This window comes from Capra hircus, chromosome 14 (assembly GCF_001704415.2).
Source record: "Capra hircus breed San Clemente chromosome 14, ASM170441v1, whole genome shotgun sequence".
NCBI lineage: Eukaryota > Metazoa > Chordata > Mammalia > Artiodactyla > Bovidae > Capra > Capra hircus.
In genome coordinates this window covers 15,107,236-15,127,966 of record NC_030821.1, presented here as the reverse complement: position 1 = coordinate 15,127,966, position 20,731 = coordinate 15,107,236, and the positions used below count along the sequence as shown (strand labels likewise).

The window sequence follows — 20,731 nt, the reverse complement described above, 5'->3', positions numbered from 1 at the left end:
CATTGAAAGGTCTTGCTAAGTTTTAAAATTTCAAATTGTTGTCTATATATGTTGTGCTGTGTGGGGTATAAAAGCTCTTGAGCAATTGATTCTGAGAATGCTCCTTTAAGAGAACTCTGAAACCAAAGCGGTTTAGGCAAACTGCTGGTTGCTAGGGGTAACCTCAGCTTCCAGAATGAATAATTTTAAATGCAGTACAAGCATTTGATAAGAAGATGCAAGAGTGAGATCTTCTGAAAGAAAATAAGGAATGAGAGTTCTAATCGTTTAGTTTGGAAAAAATTATACATAAAGGTATAATATGCTTTTAACACAAATAGATTATAGCTGTATCCTAACAGATAAGCAAGCTAGAAAACCAGACCATAATGTACTCTATCAGGGGACAAGTGGTATCTTTAAGACAACACAGGACTTGGGTTAATACTTATGGGAATGACCTACTGGGATGAGTTCCAGAGAGAAAGACAAAGGACTACGGGCAATACTCAGGCTGTGCTCTCAGCTGTGTCCCACGATTCTACTTCTCAGTTCCCTGTTTGATCTCTAGTCCTGAAAGTAACGCAGTTTCAGGACTACCTACTGTGACTTCTGGACACTCCTTCTCAGAGTACCAAGTAAACTCAACATCCAGTATCTGCTTTCTAGCACTGACCTTGCTGGCAGCCCTGCTAGCTTGGTTCTGCCTATTCAGTCCTCAAACCATCATCGACAGACCATTTTTCAATGGTTATGTATTATTCTAGCAGAAGTACACAAAAACTGCAGCAACCAGAGTGGAGGACAAACTTCTAGAAAGACTTGTTGTGTTGTTCAGTCACTAAGTAATGTTCATCTCTTTGTGACTCCATGCACTGCAGCACGCCAGGCTTCCTTGACCTTCACTATCTCTTGGCATTTGTGCCAACTCCTGTCTGTTGAGTCTGTAATGCCATCCAACCATTTCATCCTCTGTTACCCCCTTCTCCCCCTGCCCTCAATCTTTCCCAGCATCAGGGGCTTTTCCAATGAGTCTGCTCTTCACATCAGGTGGCCAAACTATCAGAACTTCAGCTTTAGCATCAGTCCTTCCAATGAATTTTAAGGGTTGATTTCCTTTAGGATTGACTGGTTTGATCTCCTTGCAGTCCAAGGCACTCTTAAGAGTCTTCTCCAACACCACAGTTCAAAAACAGCAATTCTTTGGTGCTCAGCTTTCCTTATGGTCCAGCTCTCACATTTGCACATGAGTACTGGAAAAACCATAGCTTTGACTATGCTCAAAATTCTCCAAGCCAGGTTTCAGCAATACGTGAACCATGAACTTCCTGATGTTCAAGCTGGTTTTAGAAAAGGCAGAGGAACCAGAGATCAAATTTCCAACATCTGATGGATCATGGAAAAAGTAAAAGAGTTCCAGAAAAACATCTATTTCTGCTTTACTGTCTATGCCAAAGCTTTGACTGTGTTGATCACAATAAACTGTGGAAAATTCTTCAAGAGATGGGAAGACCAGACCACCTGACCTGCCTCTTGAGAAATCTGTATGCAGGTCAGGAAGCAACAGTTAGAACTGGACATGGAACAACAGACTGATTCCAGATAGGAAAAGGAGTACATCAAGGCTGTATATTGTCACCCTGCTTGTTTAACTTCTATGCAGAGTACATCATGAGAAACGCTGGACTGGAAGAAGCACAAGCTGGAATCAAGATTACCAGGAGAAATGTCGATCACCTCAGATATACAGATGACACCACCCTTATGGCAGAAAGTGAAGAGGAACTAAAAAGCCTCTTGATGCAAGTGAAAGAGGAGAGTGAAAAGTTGGCTTAAAGCTCAACATTCAGAAAACGAAGATCATGGCATCTGGTCCCATCACTTCATGGGAAATAGATACAGAAACAGTGTAAACAGTGTCAGACTTTACCTTTTGGGGCTCCAAAATCACTGCAGATGGTGACTGCAGCCATGAAATTAAAAGACACTCCTTGGAAGGAAAGTTATGACCAACCGGAACAGCATATTCAAAAGCAGAGACATTACTTTGCCAACTAAGGTCCGTCTAGTCAAGGCTATGGTTTTTCCAGTGGTCATGTATGGATGTGAGAGTTGGACCGTGAAGAAAGCTGAGTGCTGAAGAATTGCTGCTTTTGAACTGTGGTGTTGGAGAAGACTCTTGAGAGTCCCTTGGACTGCAAGGAGATCCAACCAGTCCATTCTGAAGGAGATCAGCCCTGGGATTTCTTCGGAAGGAATGATGCTGATGCTGAAACTCCAGTACTTTGGCCACCTCATGCAAAGAGTTGACTCATTGGAAATGACTCTGATGCTGGGAGGGATTGGGGGCAGGAGGAGAAGGGGACGACAGAGGATGAGATGTCTGGATGGCATCACCGACTTGATGGACGTGAGTCTGAGTGAACTCCGGGAGTTGGTGATGGACAGGGAGGCCTGGGGTGCTGCATTTCATGGGGTCGCAAAGAGTCGTACATGACTGAGCGACTGAACTGAACTGAACTGATATGGACCTTTGTCAAAAAAGTTACGTCCCTGATTTTTAATATGCTGTCTATATGTTTGTCCTAGCTTCTAGAAGGGCTGCTGCTGCTGCTGCTGCTGCTAAGTCACTTCAGTTGTGTCCGACTCTGTGTGACCCCATAGACAGCAGCCCACCAGGCTCCTCTGTCCACGGGATTCTCTAGGCAAGAATGCTGGAGTGGGTTGCCATTTCCTTCTCCCTCTAGAAGGGCTACTAATTACCGAACGACATGAGGTGCTTGGGGTTTCCTGGGAAGAGCTTCTCTCTCACATAATAATTCAGATTTAAAAAGACACAGCAGGCAAATCTATGGATAAAACTAGGATGTGGTTAAACAGTGAATGACAATTGCTATGGATTAGTAGAAAATTGCCAAGATATTACACATTAGAGTGTTCATTTCTTTCAAAGATGCTTCTACATTTTAAAAATGCCATTTAAAATATATTTTCAAATGTTATCATATTTAGTTATCTTAATAAAACCTTCTGCTCTTCTTTAGGAAATATTGAGGAAGTATGTTAACCCTGTCATCCAATCAGCGTACTATACTTGTTGTGTGCCTCACTGGGCTATGACTAATGAGACAGACTGACCTGGCAATGGAGTATTCTGTTGGCCAAATATCTAAGGGGAAAAAACTGCAACCTCTTGAGTGCTGAGCATACAAATAACAGTCATATTAAAATCTAAATGTTAGCTAAAGACACTCTAAATGTTAGAATATCATCATGTGCTACAAACCTCTTTCTCCAAAAGGCGTGATTATGAAATTGAAAAAAGATTTGGAAGAAAGTTCTCTAAACTTCTTCCCAATAACAGGAATCATCATACTATGGCCAGCACGTCATATCTGACCGCCTCCTTCTCCTCCCTTCCTTCTGCCCTTTCTCCTCCCCTCTTCTCTCTTCTTCCTCCTCTCCTTTTTCTCCTTCTCCTTCTTATATTTTATTGGAAAAGTCATTTGTCTAGTATTGTCCATGACTACTTTGGACCTATAAAGACTGAGTTGAATAGAGAGGTGATATGGCCTGAAAACCTGAAGTATTTACTACTTGATCCTTAAGAAAAGCTGACCAACCCTCACTTTAGAAGACAAAGGGAAGATGACATTCCTAGGCGAATTAAAATAGTGCTGGTGGTTCAAAAGTGGTTTGTTGGACTCTGTAACTTGTGCATGGGATGCGACAATTTAACCCCAAAGGCTCGTGTGATGCATAAGTCACTTGGGAGCCTAAGCGTAACATCTCACTTCAGATTTGTGTATCCTTGTGTGCCAACCTGATTTCTTAGGAAGTTCATGCACTAAATATGCTGTGGGTCCTTCCGGGTCAGATCATGACCTGGTTAGCAACAGAGGCAGAAGCTGTTTGTGACTACTAGGCAACCTCTAGTAAGCTAGCAAAACAGGCTGGGTACAAACTGAAGTCAGTCATGGTTTCACAAATGGAGAACAAATGAGGTAAGATGCCAACCACAAGAATTCACAATAAACCTTGGGGATTTGGCACAGTGTTCTTGGAACCAACTTTGACAGGTGGTTGCCTTATTTGGATTAGTAGTCGTAGTAGAGAAGTCAGGATGTGGTTCTTTACATGTTTGGGCAAAACCAATACTCAAGCCAGACTTCACTGTGACCTGTGACATAAGGTCATATGATAAATATGGTAACTATCACCCCACGACTGTAGGCAAGCTCAAAGATTCCATTCTAGTTGTCTAAGGTAGTCTTTTTACTTTAAACGACTTCTTTTCTTCTATATGGAAAAAAATACTAAAAGCTTAGCTAAGAAGTATACCTTCTGAAGAGTTAAAAGAAAGAGGTGAGTCCAAGCCTACTCGTGTTCTTTGACAAGGTGCCGTAATGTGATTGTCCTAAAACCAAAGAAAATATTTTGACATCTCTGCCCAGGCTGACATAACATCTATATAAATACAATACAGAATATGCTAAAGTCCCATAGTCATAATGGAGTTCTCAGGAGAAAGCAAACAAATGCAAAAGACAGCACTTTCCTTAAAATATAAAATAAAATTCACAAATTCGAATAAGACCCCAAAGAGCTCTCAGGCTTGCTGTAGAAATTATGTGAATGTTGGAACTACATGGGACTCCAGACCAAGAAGACACCAAGAGAAATGAAATTTAAACCAATTTTGTGATGTGCTTGACAGACTAATGCAAATACCTAGATACTGAAAGAGAAACATGGATGCATCGAAGCCCAGCAGTAATGACTGAAACCATAACCTCTGATTAGTACATCTATACTGCACGGAACATTAACAATATAAGAAATGCCATTCTGGAGACCCAGTCCAGACACAATCTGAATGAGCCTATCAGGTCTATTATTTTTATAACCAGAGCTGCAGATGAGTACAACACTGTTTTCTCTCTAGCAGTGTCACCCTAGCTAAATCAACATTACATGGAAGCAACAGGGTTGGTGAAATAAAAATGCCAAAGTAAATCCATTTGCCCAAATAACATTGAAGAATTCTCAAAAGCATTTCCAAATATCTTTTATTTTAGAGTGAAACATGAACCCAGCGTGGGTTGGGAAGTTGGCAAGAACTTTACTGCTAAAAGAAGCTGGCATTTTTATATATTTACATAAGTAAAGAGGAAATTTTGTTCCTCAGCGTGGCAACACCAGAAATTCTGACAAAATATTATACATATTCATTTTAACTTTTTCTGTTTTAGAGTTGGCTAGAGTTAGGATAAACTAATGTATTTAGAATGATCATACATCCCATCCCTCATTTAATAAAGCCTGTTTAAAATATTGCCCTTATTAATGACTACCAGAACACAGCAGTGTTCATAATCCCAGTAATTCAATTGCCAGTAGTTTGTGCAATAAATCAGGAAAAGGTTAAAATATTTTTCATGCCAGAATAGAACATATCAATCTATTTTATTTGATTGCTTTGTGTAATGAGGCTTTTTCAAGGCCAGATTACCTTACTCATTATAATTATGCCAGATCATATTTTTGCTTAAAATGGAAAAGATTTAAAAATGCCAGCAATAGAGTTGAAACTAGTCTAGGGTGTTTTTCCTCCTTTGTATGTTTCAGGACATGAGAAATGACATCCTGCTCTCCTTCTAAGAGTAGAGAAGAAAGTAACATTGTTCCCATGAAAAGCAGATTAGGCAAATGGCATCTGGACAACACTCATTTGACTCATTGACGTGAAAATTCAATAAAATCATCTGCAATGTTTTTTAATTCCAAAGTTAAATTCCACTCTGATAAGTAAACTCTTAAAAATCACTAAAGCACAATAATATCCTCTAAGTGCGGTGACATTCCTTTCTCAGTGAATGCAAGCTGAATTCAACCAAAAAAAAAAAAACTGTTCATATTTTTTAAAAATAATAATTTTATCAACAAAGAATAACTCAAAGCATTTTCTGACATTCTTTTCCCACTTTCTAGAATAAACTCTTTCGGGGACATAAGGGAAATCTCCCTTCCCAAACCTGATGGAGCATCAGGCCCCGTTTGGCTCCAGCTGAGTTCCAGCAGCTCCACCCTGCTGTGAGGTCTGTCTCTATGGAGTCAGCGGTGGTCATGAGAGGAGGGCATTTCTATAACCTGCTCTCCCGTGTTCCCCCAAATTGAAATAAGGTCACTCCAACCATGAATAGCTCCACAAACTTCACGCTGGGTAAAAAGGCCTTTGATCTTGGTAAATCATAAGACAGAACAAAGAATGAAGGCGAGGAAGCAGGAAAGGGTGAAACAATGATGGCCATTAGAAGTGGGGTCAGAACTTTTCCTGGGACTTTTCAGAACTGCATCTCATAAAATTATTATTCCCACAAGAATGGTCAGAAATAAAAGGTCTACCAAATACTACTATATATTGGGTAGGATGGGGGAGCAGTTAGGACTCCTGTATGTTGCTGGTGAGAATGTCAAACGGTATAACCTCCTGCCACTTTGACGGTTTCTAACAAAGGTGGACATTCATCTCTCACATGAGCCAGCAATTCTACTCCTAGGAGAGAAAAGAAATGCACATCTTCACCGAAAGATTGGTCCAAAAATGTCGTATCAGCCTTATTTACAACAGCTAAAGCTAGGAGCAACCCAAATGACCGGAAGTAGGAGAATGGATGAAGAAGTTGTGCTGTGTACTACTCACACCATAGGAAACTTGGACGTGATCAAGCAGGAGGTGGCAAGAGTGGACATCAACATTTTAGTAATCAGTGAACTAAAATGCATGGGAATGGGTGAATTTAATTCAGATGATCATTATATCTACTATTGTAGGCAAGAATTCCTTAGAAGAAATGCAGCAGCCCTCATAGGCAATAAAAGAGTCTGAATTGAAGTACTTGGGTGTAATCTCAAAAATGACAGAATGATCCTGGTTCATTTCCAAGGCAGACCATTCAACATCACAGTAATCCAAGTCTATGCCCCAACCACTAATGCCGAAGAAGGTGAAGTCAAATGGTTCTATGAAGACCTACAAGATCTTTTAGAACTAATACTAAAAATAGATATCCATTTCATCACAGGGGATTGGAATGCAAAAGTAGGAAGTAAAGAGATACTTGGAGTAATGGGCAAGTTTGGCCTTCGAGTGCAAAATGAAGCATGGCAAAGGCTAACCGAGTTTTGCCAAGAGAACACACTGGTCACTGCAAACACTCTCTTCCAACAACGCAAGAGACAACTCTACACATGAACATCACCAGATGGTCAATACCGAAATCAGGTTGATTATATTCTTTGCAGCCAAAGATAGAAAAGCTCTATACAGACAGTAAAGACAAGATCTGGAGCTGACTGAGGCTCAGATCATGAGCTCCTTATTGCAAAATTCAGGCTTAAATTGAAGAAAGAAGAGAAAGTCACTAGACTTTTCAGATATGACCTAAAGCAAATCCTTCATGATTATACAGTGGAGGTAATGAATAGATTCAAGGGATTAGATTTGGCAGACAGAATGTCCAAAGAACTATGGATGGAGGTTCGTAACATTGTACAGGATGGGGTGACCAAAGCCATCCCCAAGAAAGAAATATAAGAAAGCTAAGTGGCTGTCTGAGGAGGCCACAAATAGCTAAGAAAAAAGGGAAGCAAAAGGCAAAGGAGAAAGGGAAAGATATTTACAACTGGATGCAGAGTTCCAGAAAATAGCAGGGAGAGATAAGCAAGCCTTCTTAAGTGAACAATGCAAAGGAATAGAGGAAAACAATAGAATGAGAAAGACTAGAGCTACTTCAAAAAATTGGAGATGCCAAGGGAATATTTCATGCAAAGATGGGAACAATAAAGGGCAGAAACAGCAAAGACCTAACAGAAGCAGACAAGATTAAGAAGAGGTGGCAAGAATATACAAAAGAACTATACAAAAAGGTGTTAATAACCCAGAAAACCATGAAGGCGTGGTCACTCACCTAGAGCCCGACATTTTGGAGTGTGAAGTCAAGTGGGCCTTAGGAAGAATTACTACGAACAAAGCTAGTGGATGTGATGGAATTCCAGCTGAGTTATTTCAAATTCTAAAAGACGATGCTGTTAACGTGCTGCACTTAATATGTCAGCAAATTTGGAAAAATCAGCAGTGGCAATAGGACTACAAGCAAGGTAATGCTCAAAATCCTTCAAGCCAGGCTTCAACAGTATGTGAATTGAGAAATTCCAGCTGTACAAGTTGGATTCAGAAAAGGCAGAGGAACCAGAGATTAAATTGCCAACTGGATCATAGAAAAAGCAAGGGAATTCCAGAAAAACATCTACTTCTATTTCATTGACTACACCAAAGCCTTTGATTTTGTGGATCATAACAAACTGTGGAAACTTCTTACAGAGATGGGAATACCAGAGCACCTTACCTGCCTCCTGAGAAATCTGTATATAGATCAAGGAGCAACAGTTAGAACCGACCATGGAACAAAGGACTGGTACAAAATTGGGAAAGGAGTACATCAAGGCTGTATAATGTCACCCTGCTTATTTAACTTATATGCAGAGTACATCATGAGAAATGCAGGGCTGGATGAAGCACAAGCTGGAATCAAGAGTGCTGGGAGAAATATCAATAACCTCAGATATGTGGATGATACCACTTTAATGGCAGAAAGTGAAGAGGAACTAAAAGAGCCTCTTGATGAAGGTGAAAGAGGAAAGTGAAAAAGCTGGCTTAATACTCCACATTTGAAAAACAAGATCATGGCATCTGGTCCCATCATTTCATCACAAATAGATGGGGAAAAAGTGGAAGCAGTGACAGATTTTATTTTCTTGGGCTCCAAAATCACTGCGGACAGTGACTGCAGCCACAAAACTAAAAGCTGCTTGCTCCTTGGAAGAAAAGATATGACAAAGCTAGACAAAATATTAAAAAGGAGAGATATCATTTTGCTGATGAAGGTCCATATCGTAAAAGCTGTGGCTTTTCTAGTAGTCATGTATGGATATGAGAGTTGGATCATAAAGAAAGCTGAGCACTGAAGAGCTGATGCTTTTGAATTGTGGTGCTGGAGAAGACTCTTGAGAGTCCTTGGACTGCAAGGAAATCCAACCAATCCATCCTAAAGGAAATCAGTCCTGAATATTCATTGGAAGGATAGACTGAAGCTGAAGCTCCAATAGTTTGGCCACCTGATATGAAGCGCGAACTCATTGGAAAAGACCCTGATTCTGAGAAAGATTGAGGGCAAGAGGAGAAGAGCACAGCAGAGGATGAGACAGACAGCATAGCTGTGCATTTTATCACTGAGTGCTAATTATTTCTCAATAAAACAGCAGGAAAAATGTATTGTTATTGTTTAGTTGCTAAGTCCCATCTGCCTCTTTTGTGAAGCCATGCATTAAGCAGGAAGTTAGCTGAGGGTAAGGAGGGGTGGCCCCTTCACCTAAACATCCAATGGCCTCCTAACCCCACCAAGAAATTCACCAGCCTCACCCCTACTACGCCCCCATCAGTACTCCAAAATAGTTAGAGGACCTGGAAAAATTCCCCACTGGCCAACTGATGGGACTTCACTACTCTGTCACAGGAGCACACCTCACACTGTGTGAGTGTGCTAAGTCACAGCCATGTTCAACTCCTTGCGAGCTGATCCACTGTAGCCCACCAGGCTCCTCGGTCCATGGAGTTTTCCAGGCGAGAATACTGGAGTGGGTCTCCATTTCCCTCTCCAGGGAATCTTCCCAAACCACGGATAGAACCTGTGTCTCTGGAGTCTTCTTGCATTGGCCAGCAGATTCTTTACCACTGAGCCACCAGGGAAGCTCCTGAAAAATGTGTTACTTTTAAATGAATCAATAAAGTACAAACAATATACATTTAAATAATTCTCAAGTTCATGTGATAATGTAAGGAGCCTGTGGAAAGGATCTCCACACTAGGAGAGAAAAGTTTACAGTTTATCAAAATACGTGAAATAACTTTTAAAAATTAATTCATTTATTTTGATTGGAGGCTAACTACTTTATAATACTGTGGTGTTTTTGCCATTAAAAAAAAAAAAGAGAGAATATTATGTACACAGCTCTGCAGCCCTTATGGGACTTTATGCTATGAATTGTTATGGGCATGCTGGATGGACACCAGGAATGATTTCTATCCAAGTTGACTCCAAAATATAGCGAAAAACTCAGTATTCCCTGTTTGAATATTTATTAGTAATGCTTGCTAAAATGCTCATAGACATTTTTCAGTTGGAATCTGCTTCCTTGTAAAGTGTTTTAGATATCACAATAAAGCTCGATTTTCGTTTCAAAATTTATATGCAAACCACAAATAGCCTCACATATTTCATGACAATTAAGTAAGGTTAGCAATTATTATAATAATTGAACTAATACTTTATAAGAAAGCATAATTATGAAATAAAGGCAGCTATTAATCTGAATACAATTTTGAAAATTAGGTAATAAGTTTAAGCATATGATTTTAAATGGTTTTAATTTTATATATTTTTCTATGAATATATTAATTATAAACAAAGATATATTTCCTAAGAAAAGGATAATAAATGGTAATATTAATTTTATTTCCATGAAAGTTTAGCTTATATACATATCCATTAAAGTAATATTTATAGAACTTTTACTGCTGAAAAGATTCTATAATGATAAAAAAAGAATATATTCAGGGCAACAAAAAAGCAGAAATAATAATTTTTTACAAACTACAAAAAGAAGAAATTTTTTGCATACTGGTTTTCTTTATAATTAATGCTATGAAAGTCTAGCTAACTTTATGGTAAAACTCTACACCAAATAAGAATGCATAAAAAAAGAGTGGTAATGTAATTTACGTTATTGAAATAATATCTTTCTGTAAAACATTTAACTGGCTCCAAATAAAATGTATAAAATTATCATTTAGGTCATACAAAGTTATAAATAAATTATTATATGGAAATAACATGAAAATATTTTATGATTTTTATCATATAAATTAAGGATCAATGAACCATTTCTGTAAAGGGCCAGATACTTATTATTTTGGGAGTTGCAGGCTACATACAATCTCAGTCACATAATCAGTTAAAACATATAAAAACATTCTTGTCTTGAGGTCTGTACATAAACATATGGATTTAGTCCACAGGCCATAACTTACTGATCCTTGATATAGATCATTAATAAACATAACTGTAACATAAAAATGCTAGCATAGTTATTTTAAAAGTTCAAATCTTTTCTTCTTATAATTACCAAATTAAAGTTCTGTTCTTGTTTGTTATCACTCATACCGATGCCAAGGGTATTTGTCAGGCAGTTCTCATCAGTATGAAGGGGAGCGGCTTTCCTTTTTTTCTCCCTCCTGACTACTCACTCAAACTCACTTACTCCTTGTTGGTCCTTGTTATAGTTACTTTAAAGTTAAACTCAGCCACCCAGAAATCATTTGCTCTTGACAATTCTTAGATCCATATGCTAATCATAAGAATATAGAATTAAGTCCTTCAGAATTGGTTGTGTCTTGTAAAACACACAGAATGTCTTTTTAAAGGAAAGATAAAGAGTTATCCTAAAACAAAAGGCCTATGTTTTCTCTTTCTGGAATTTCTTCTTTCGATCCCTGAAATTGCAATTCAGACCAGCCACCAGTATATAGACACATTTGTAAGAAGGCAACATGGATGTTTTCAAGATAAAACAGCTTCATTGCATGTCCTTTGAGTATATATTCATATATGTGTGTGTGTGTGTGTTCATACCTGCCAACCTCTTAGAAGTTTAAAATCAAGTAATTTCTAATTTTATCCATGTAGTAGACTACAGCAAAACTCAAAATCTTCAGAGAAATAATTTTTTTTTTTTCAGATCTAAGGAATTTCAGTGGTTGAGGAAATTTCAAGCTGGAGCCACTGCAGTTTTATTAATACATCTTTTTTTTTTTTCTTGAAGTAGAGAATGACAGAGCTTCAAAAGATTTCCTTTAGGTGTTTTGTTTTTAATAGAGGCCAAGATGTATAGATTCTAAACGCACCTTCTTAAAAATAATTTAATTACTCCCTTGTCCTCTGGATAAAGTGCAAACTTCGAAACGTGGTTTGCACCTTCTCATCCAGGCTCCTTTTTCTTTCTCTTCTTTGCTCCTCCTGTGGGGCACCTTGCATTTGATGCGGCAGCCACTCTGAATGCCTCTTAGTTTCTGCTGTGTTCAGTGATCTCTGTACCTCCAGCCTTGGTGCATGGAGGTCCCACTGCTCTGGACTCACTTCCTTTCTGCCAACACCTTTCCCTTACCTGGCTTCTGCTTAGTCCTCAGTCTCTGCTTAGATGTCATTTCTCTCATGTAGTCCATTGTGACGGCTCCCGAAGCCCAGGTTACGTGGATTTTCTGTCTCTGCCATCGCTGATTTATTTTTTATCAGAACACTCTTAACACATTATATTGTGGTTGAAGCCCAGTGGTCGGTGCCATTCTTTTGATAGCTGTCTCAGTAAGGTCAGGGTGAGGCTTCTTAATGACAGTAAACCTAACGCCTAATATGGTACCTGAGACGGTAGATTTTCAGAGAATATGAAATGAATGTTGCTGGGTTTAGAATGACTTCCTGTCCGATCTTGTCCTATAAGATCAGATCTCTGATTTTTTAGTCTGATCTCTCCTACTACAACAGAGAAAAGATGATGCTACTGACCCACCAACCAAAGGATATAATCTGAAATAACCTTATTCTCCATAAACACTTGAGGCCTTAAGAACTGAAGTAGAGAAAGAGTTGGGCAAAAGGCATGGCCTTCCTTTGTACAGAAAGTAACAATATTTAGTGACCAAATTTGTGACCCTGAACTTATTCGTAAGCTCTGCATAACTGAAATAGGGTAACAGAGACTGACTTTGTCAAATGATCAAAAAGGATGCAAACACAACTCGGAAAACAGCAGACTTCTCTCTGATTTAGATAACAAATTTACAAGACGTGTTCCTTTTAGCCTGCAGATGCAGGGAGAATAGTCCAGCAGACCAGATTCCGCTCCTCTGCCCAGCCACCACTGCTCAGCAGTCACTGACTGGGGAATTCCTCTTTAAACTAACATTTGATTTGTGCTTGTACATTTTGCCCCTTTTCCCCTTTCTCAAAGGTTGTTCTGGATATTAATCTCCCTGCCCCTCATTTTTTAAAAAATTAAGTTTAGTTGATTTATAATATTGCTTTAATTTTAGGTGTACAGCAAAGTGATTCAGTTATGTATACATATTTTTTCAGAATATTTTCCATTATAGGTTATTACAAGATTCTGTACATCTTCTGTTATATAGTAAGTTCTCGTTGCTTATCTATTTTATATAGTAGTTTGTATGTGATAATGCCATACTCCTAATTTATCCCCTGCCACCCTGACTCCCTTTCCCCTTTGGTAACTGTAAATTTTTTTTCTATGTCTGTGGTTCTGTTTCTGTTTTGTATATACATTCATTTGCATTATTTCAGATTTCACATATAAGTGATATCATAAAATATTTATCCTTCTCTGTCTAACCTACTTCACTTAGTATGATATTCTCTAGGTCCATTCATGTTGCTGCAAATGTCAATTTTTTATGACTGAGTAATAATACCCCACTGTATGTATGTATGTACGTATACATATATACACACACACCACATCATAAGTCTGTTGACTGGCACTTGGGTTCTTTTCATGTCTTGGTTATTATAAATTAGTGCTGCCACGAACACTGGGGTGCATATACCTTTTCAGATTAAGGGTTTTTATCCTTCCCAGATATATGCCCAGGTGTGGGATTCCTGGGTCATATGGTAGTTCTAGTTTTCATTTTTTAAGGAACCTCCATACTGTTTTCTGAAGCGGCTGCACCAATTCACATTCCCACCAACAGGTTATGAGGGTTCCCTTTTCTTTCAGAATGTATTATTTGCAGCCATTTTAATGATGTCCATTCTGACTGATGTGAAGTGATACCTCATTGTGGGTTTGATCTGTATTTCTCTAATAATTAGTGATGTTGAGCATCTTTTCATGTGTCTTTTGGCCATCTGTATGTCTTCTTTGGAGAAATGTCTTATAAGGTCTTTGCTCATTTTTGATTGGGTTGTTTGTACATTTTGGATATTAGATCTTTGTTGATCAAGTCATTTGTAAACATTTTCTCCCATTCCACTGACTGCCTTTTTGTTTTCTTTATGGTTTCTTTCGCTGTGCAAAAAGCTTTTAAGCTTGATTAGGTCTCATTTGTTTATTTTTGCTTTTATTTCTTTTGCCTTGAGAGCCCCTGTTCCCTGTCTTAAATGTGGTCTTGTATTTCTATATATGATCTTCCACTATCACTTTCTTGCCTCAAGCTTCACTGTTGCCTTATTTTGGTCAGTGTCAAACCACACTGCCCTCCACATTCTGAGACCTTTGCTTGCTGCCATTCCCACGGCCATTATCCTGGCTGACTCGAGGTCTCAGGATGTGGCTTTCAAACACCAGCACTTGGGACCTTGGGGCATGAGGGTGGGCTCAAGAGGAACAGGGACTGTGAGCCTGTCACTGCTTCTCTGGCACACATGAGCACAGCAGGACTGGAGAGTCGACAAAAATGGCTACATAGCAAGTGGACTCTTCCTAATGCCACAGACTAACGTAGACATAGAAAATCCCTCAGCTCACCAGGGGGTTCTCCTCTATGGGGCTGAATGAGGAAGATTTCTGCAAGGAGTGTTTGCCAGGGTCAGCCTACCACAGAGTACTGTTGAGTCTTCAGGACAATAGAGGGAATTTTCAAACCAACAGCGTCAGTGCTTTTGGTGTATTTACACTGATCTTACACGTGCAAATGCCCAGCAGTCCGTGGCTGCTCTCCTACCTTGTGCAGCTGATAATACTGGGAGGAACCAATTCCACCTTGCTCCTCCGCAGTCCAGAGCACCAAACGCAGGGTTCTCTTCGGACGCAGCCCTGGGAATGATAATAAAACAAGTGATTCTTCAGTTGATTTTGAATTAAAAAAAAAAAATGGCAGGGCCTCTCATCTGAATTCTGCAGGAGGGAAGCAGGAGGGAATCAGAGGTATGCCCTTTCATCTCTTGCTGGTGTGGCTGCCTGATTCACGTGTGGCAGACCCAGCAAAGGAGGACCCTCAGGGCCAATCTCCAGGGCAGGTTAATGATGAAAGGGATTGTGATGAATGCTGTCTGCAGCCCAGGGAGTGAGAGCCTCTGTTTATATTTTTAACTGGACAATGTACCCAGTAGGACACAATTGATGGCCAAGTTCACGGGGCTACTAGAGTTCATCCAGAAGACGTAGTTAGGAAGACTCTAGGCAGATCCTGAGGCCTTCCTTCCCATGATTAACTGAAACCCTGTGATTAGTCTCTACTTCAAGATAAGGTATGGAAGGGGTTGCTTCTTAGTCTAAATACACGAGTATAACCAACTGCCCGTGCTCTCCTTAGTAATGAATGATCATGAATAAAACACAATGCTGCATTCATTGACGCAGCAAATACAAGCTTCCATCCTGCAGGCATTGAAGTTACTGGCAGATCTGGCATATTTAGAACCAGTTTTGAGTGATGGTGTCAGCTCCGTAAAAGTTAACTACAAGGGTCAAACAGTATGTTCAGAGTTCCACTTTTTGACCAAGACTTGAAACTTATTTCTGATTTGGACCTGATAATGTTGCTTTTGAGAAATAATAAGTGCAGAAAAACATGAAGCGGGGCTTAAACCTCATTGAGAAGACCTTTCCTCTTGCCTCACTGCAGGGAAAACACAGGGAAGGACTCTGAATGGCCATGAGACAGACACACAGCAAGCATCAAGTATAACTACCCAGTGCTGCCACCCAGGCACGTGGCCTTCTTGAAGGGAGCAGGCTGCTTGACTGCAGCCTGGATGATAAGTGCTCCTGGGAAATGGAGCTCTGCTCCCCCTCCTCTGGACACCGACAAGTATTCTCTCCTTGCATAAGTCTAGTGCTAAGGTACTGAAAAGGAGATAAGCTTTTCACTAAATGAAACACTATGAAATGACTTTACACCTGAGCAATTTAGACATCAAACAGCACAGGCTGTTGAGTTCTAACTGTTGGGTTGAGTTGAGTTGAGTTGAGGCAGGCTGACCTGAGTTCCAACTGAAGCCCAGAAAAGCAGTTTCCACATCCAGTTGTTCAGCAGATCCCATTGGTGTTTCCTGCTAAGTCCGTCTAGAATCCAGCTTTTCACCTCTGCTCCCATGCTGGTCCAAGACCCACCCATTTTTGTCTGGACTGTTGCAGTCGCCTCCAAGCTGGTCTCCCTGCCACAGTCCATGCCCCTCTGCAGGTGATGGTCTGCACTGCAGTCAGCAGGCCCCTTGTAAAACGTATGCCAGAGCATGTCATTTCTCTGTTCAAGACCTCCAAGAGCCACAGTGTAAGCTTCTGGTTCAATGTGATGCCCCCAGTGCCTAGACTGTTTGGCACACATATTTGGTGCCCAATAAATAGGTACCAAACTACTGCACTCATCTCACATGCTAGAAAAGTAATGCTTAAAATTCTCCAAGCCAGGCTTCAGCAATATGTGAACCATGAACTTCCAAATTTCAAGCTGGTTTTAGAAAAGGCAGAGGAACAAGAGATCAAATTACCAACATCCACTGGATCATCCTAAAAGCAAGAGAGTTCCAGAAAAACATCTATTTCTGCTTTATTGACTATGCCAAAGCCTTTGACTGTGTGGATCACAATAAACTGTGGAAGATTCTGAAAGAGATGGGTTTCTGCCTCTTGAGAAACCTGTATGCAGGTCAGGAAGCAACAGTTAGAACTGGACATGGAACAACAGACTGGTTCCAAATAGGAAAAGGAGTACATCAAGGCTGTATATTGTCACCTGCTTATTTAACTTCTTTTATTTTATTTTATTTTATTTTTTTGTGAGTTAACAATAATTTTATTTATATTTTAATTGGATGTATATAATCCTTAGGACAAATTAATTAACTTTTTAAAAATTTTTTTAATTTTAAAATCTTTAATTCTTACACCTGCTTATTTAACTTCTATGCAGAGTACATCATGAGAAAGGCTGGGCTGGAAGAAGCACAAGCTGGAATCAAGATTGCTGGGAGAAACATCAATAACCTCAGATATGCAGATGACACCACCCTTATGGCAGAAAGTGAAGAGGAACTAAAGAGCCTCTTGATGAAAATGAAATAGGAGAGTGAAAAGTTGGCTTAAAGCTCAGCATTCAGAAAACGAAGATCATGGCATCCGGTCCCATCACTTCATGGCAAATAGATGGGGAAACAGTGGAAACAGTGGCTGACTTTATTTTTCTGGGCTCCCAAATCACTGCAGATGGTGACTGCAGCCATGAAATTAAAAGACACTTGCTCATTGGAAAGAAAGTTATAACCAAGCTAGATAGCATATTCAAAAGCAGAACATTACTTTGCCGACTAAGGTCCGTCTAGTCAAGGCTATGGTTTTTCCAGTGGTCATGTATGGATGTGAGAGTTGGACCATAAAGAAGGCTGAGTGCTCAAAAATTGATGCTTTTGAACCGTAGTGCTGAAGAAGACTCTTGAGAGTCCCTTGGACTGCAAGGAGATCCAACCAGTCCATCCTTAAGGAGATCAGTCAGTCCTGGGTGTTCATTTGAAGGGCTGATATTGAAACTGAAACTCCAGTACTTTGGCCACCTGATGCAAAGAGCTGACTCATTTGAAAAGACCCTGATGCTGGGAAAGAATGAGGGTAGGAGGAGAAGGGGATGACAGAGGATGAGATGGTTAGATGGCATCACCAACTCGATGGACATGGGTTTGGGTGGATTCCGGGAGTTGGTGATGGACAGGGAGGCCTGGTGTGCTATGGTTCATGGGGTTGCAAATAGTCGGACACAACTGAGTGACTGAACTGAACTGAACTGAAATAGATACCAAATGAATAAATAAATCCAAGGTGTGGTGTCTTAGAGTAAAAGTCAAAGCTCTCTAACACTATCCCAGGCTCATCTCCTAAAACTTTCCTGCTAGTTCATTTTCCAGGCAAAGTATTACAGTCGAAAAATGTGAACAGATCTGCTGAGCCCTGCTATCAACAGGCACCAGGTGTGTAACCACTGAGATATTTCTCCACCTGAACTTCAGCTTCCTTATCTGAAGAGTGGAGGGAATATTACATGTTCATAACATAACAATTTCCCAGGGTGGTTGTGAGGATGAAATGAGATGTGATGCTGTATGTAAGACACTGTGTCTGGCATGTGGCAGACACTCAGTGAACAAATTATAAAGCTACACAATGGATAGCCAGGCACAGAGCATACACTTTTACCCATAGAGAGAAGGGGCATCTAAATACTCCGTACAGACAATCTTCCAAAGTCATTTGAAGGCTTTTTCAGCAGGGACTGACAAAGAACCCTGCTGAAAAAGAATCCTGAAGGGCCCACTGCCTGCTCCACAGAGTCAAACTGCCTACTCATCTTCATAGCACAAACTGTTGCTGGAGAAAGAAACCTAATCAGTCTATCTAAAGATTACAGTCACTGGCTCCTCAAACAGAAATGTGCTTAATGTCAATTTAAACCAAATGACATTTTGCTTGCAACATAGAAAACGGTAAAAGAAAAAAGGATAAAGTGCTGCAAATGAAAATTCTGAACATTTTTTAAAACCCATAGAAAAGGGGAAAAAGCTTTCTGTTTACATATCTCTGCCTTTACCAGCAAAACAGTACCAAATTATTAAAATGATGGAATTCTCTAAATAAGGATCAAGTGACAGTTTAGCACGAATTAGAGAAAAATTAATTTTTCAAAGCAAATGCTCTGTATATCCCCATAGACTTGGTGTTCTAACTTGCAAATCACTGCTGTATAGGATTAGTCTCCCTCACATTTCAAATCAGCCAAGTGGCCAGTGATGTTCCATTAAGATAACAAAAAAGTGATCTGTTTGAAGTAAGGGATGCTAAAACCTGCAAACACCAGCAGCCTAGCTAGTGCACAGCTGGCCCTGAGGAGACAAAGAGACCCCCACCCCCACTCAGTCCTGGAGAAATTCAGTCCCCATTCTACTCCGCAATCAAGGTGAAGGCCTAACAGAAGAGGTTAGGAAACCGGCGGTTAAGCAGATACCGACTGAGCTGCAAAGTCTCTTTTCTGCTCTGACCTTCTAATTGCCCCTAGGACCTAAGAGAAAGGGCCTTCACTCAGCCCAAGACCCTGACTCTAGCCTGGAGTTCGAGCTCCCAGGCCACCGGAGTCCACAGACAGGCAGTGTGGGGCACAGGGAGGTGTTGGCCCTGGGATCTCAATAAACTCGGGGTCCCTGCTCTGCCCCTTCTAGCTCTGTGACTTCAGGGGAGTTGTCTAATCTCTCTGAGCCTCAGTTTCTTCATCTACACAGTAAGGAAAAGAGTAATTGCCTTATGGCCTTGTTAAGAAAATTAAATGAGACCAGGCATTTAAGTAAATATGAAGCACAGTTCCTGGCACACAGTAGGCTTTCAAGAATCGTGTGTTAGCTTCTTTCTACATCACTCCACGAACTTTAGCCTGTGCCAGTGATTTCCAGGAGGTGCCTGTGAGAGTACCAGGAAAGAGGCATCTTCCTCGTTCCTCTTCCCTAGGAGCCGCAGAACATCTTTGTTTACACAGAATACACTCGCAGCCAAGGGGAAGATACAAGTTTCATCTAGCTTGTGGAAAAACACATAACCTCTTTCAGCATGGAATATGCCCTCATTCCAACACAGAGCATGTCTACCTCCAAATAAACAGAAGTTGTTTCCTCACTTTAAAAACAAGACAATCAGAATTTTTAGTTTCTGGATAAAGTACACACACACACACACACACACACACACACACACACACACACACACACACACACAATAAATCGGAAAGCTGAGTGAAATTGATATAAGCGATGTCTATATTTATCATTTTAAATAACAGAATTTATTGTGTATCTCAAATTCAAACTGGTTTTAAAAGCTGGGAATTCTAAGTATATGAAGTAACAAAAATAACAACAATAAAAAAGCAATAATATTGACAGCAACACAACAAAGTGATTCAAGGTCAAAGGCAGGGCTCTCATCTTGTAGCAAAACCAGGGTGACATAGGAGTCCTAGCTCACAGCTCTGGCCCTGGCTCAGGGGTTCACAGCACCAGACTAAGGCAAGCACAGGAAAAGAGTCTTTGAGCTGATAGGAAGGACTCTGGGCGGAGCAGGCTTGGAGTCGTGTCTCATTGAGGTTTTGTCAGAAGATAAGCAATTAGTTCCCCCATCAATATAATAAAACTGCCCAGAGATCTCCTGACCTCCTGGAATTTTTCATTAGAACTTTAGAGAGTACAAGAAACATTATATGGGATTACGGTTATCCTTTAAATGAACATAGACTACGGATAATACGTCAGAATTTTGCCTTTGTTTATGAAATATGACATACCTGCACTCACTTTCATTTCATTGAGGAGAGTGATGACGCTCCCGGGAAAACAGTGTCTATGAGCAAGGGTGAAGATAATCCAGTAGGAGTTTATTTTTTGTTGTTATCAAATTTAAAGATAAGAAGGTTGAGAGTAAAACTGATAAATCGGAAAGGTCAACTGACTGTCCTACACTTGGATGAGGAGTGAGCCAAAATTAGATTAATCTACCCCTGTAGAGAGATTTTCCAAATTATGAATTCTAAAGAACACTATTTATAAACAAAGTGTATTAACCCAAATGCCTGTTTACTACTCCGCTT

General features: G+C 40.1%; 1 protein-coding gene across 2 annotated transcripts in view; it reads right to left on the bottom strand.

Moving 5' to 3' along the window:
- Window positions 1-20,731, bottom strand: part of CPQ (carboxypeptidase Q) — a 567,536-nt gene that overhangs the window by 108,156 nt on the left and 438,649 nt on the right. For both annotated transcript variants that reach the window (XM_018058258.1, XM_018058257.1), the window contains exon 6: window positions 14,837-14,928. In XM_018058258.1, the coding sequence (XP_017913747.1) occupies window positions 14,837-14,928 (92 nt within the window). The remainder of the gene's footprint in view (window positions 1-14,836; window positions 14,929-20,731) is intronic.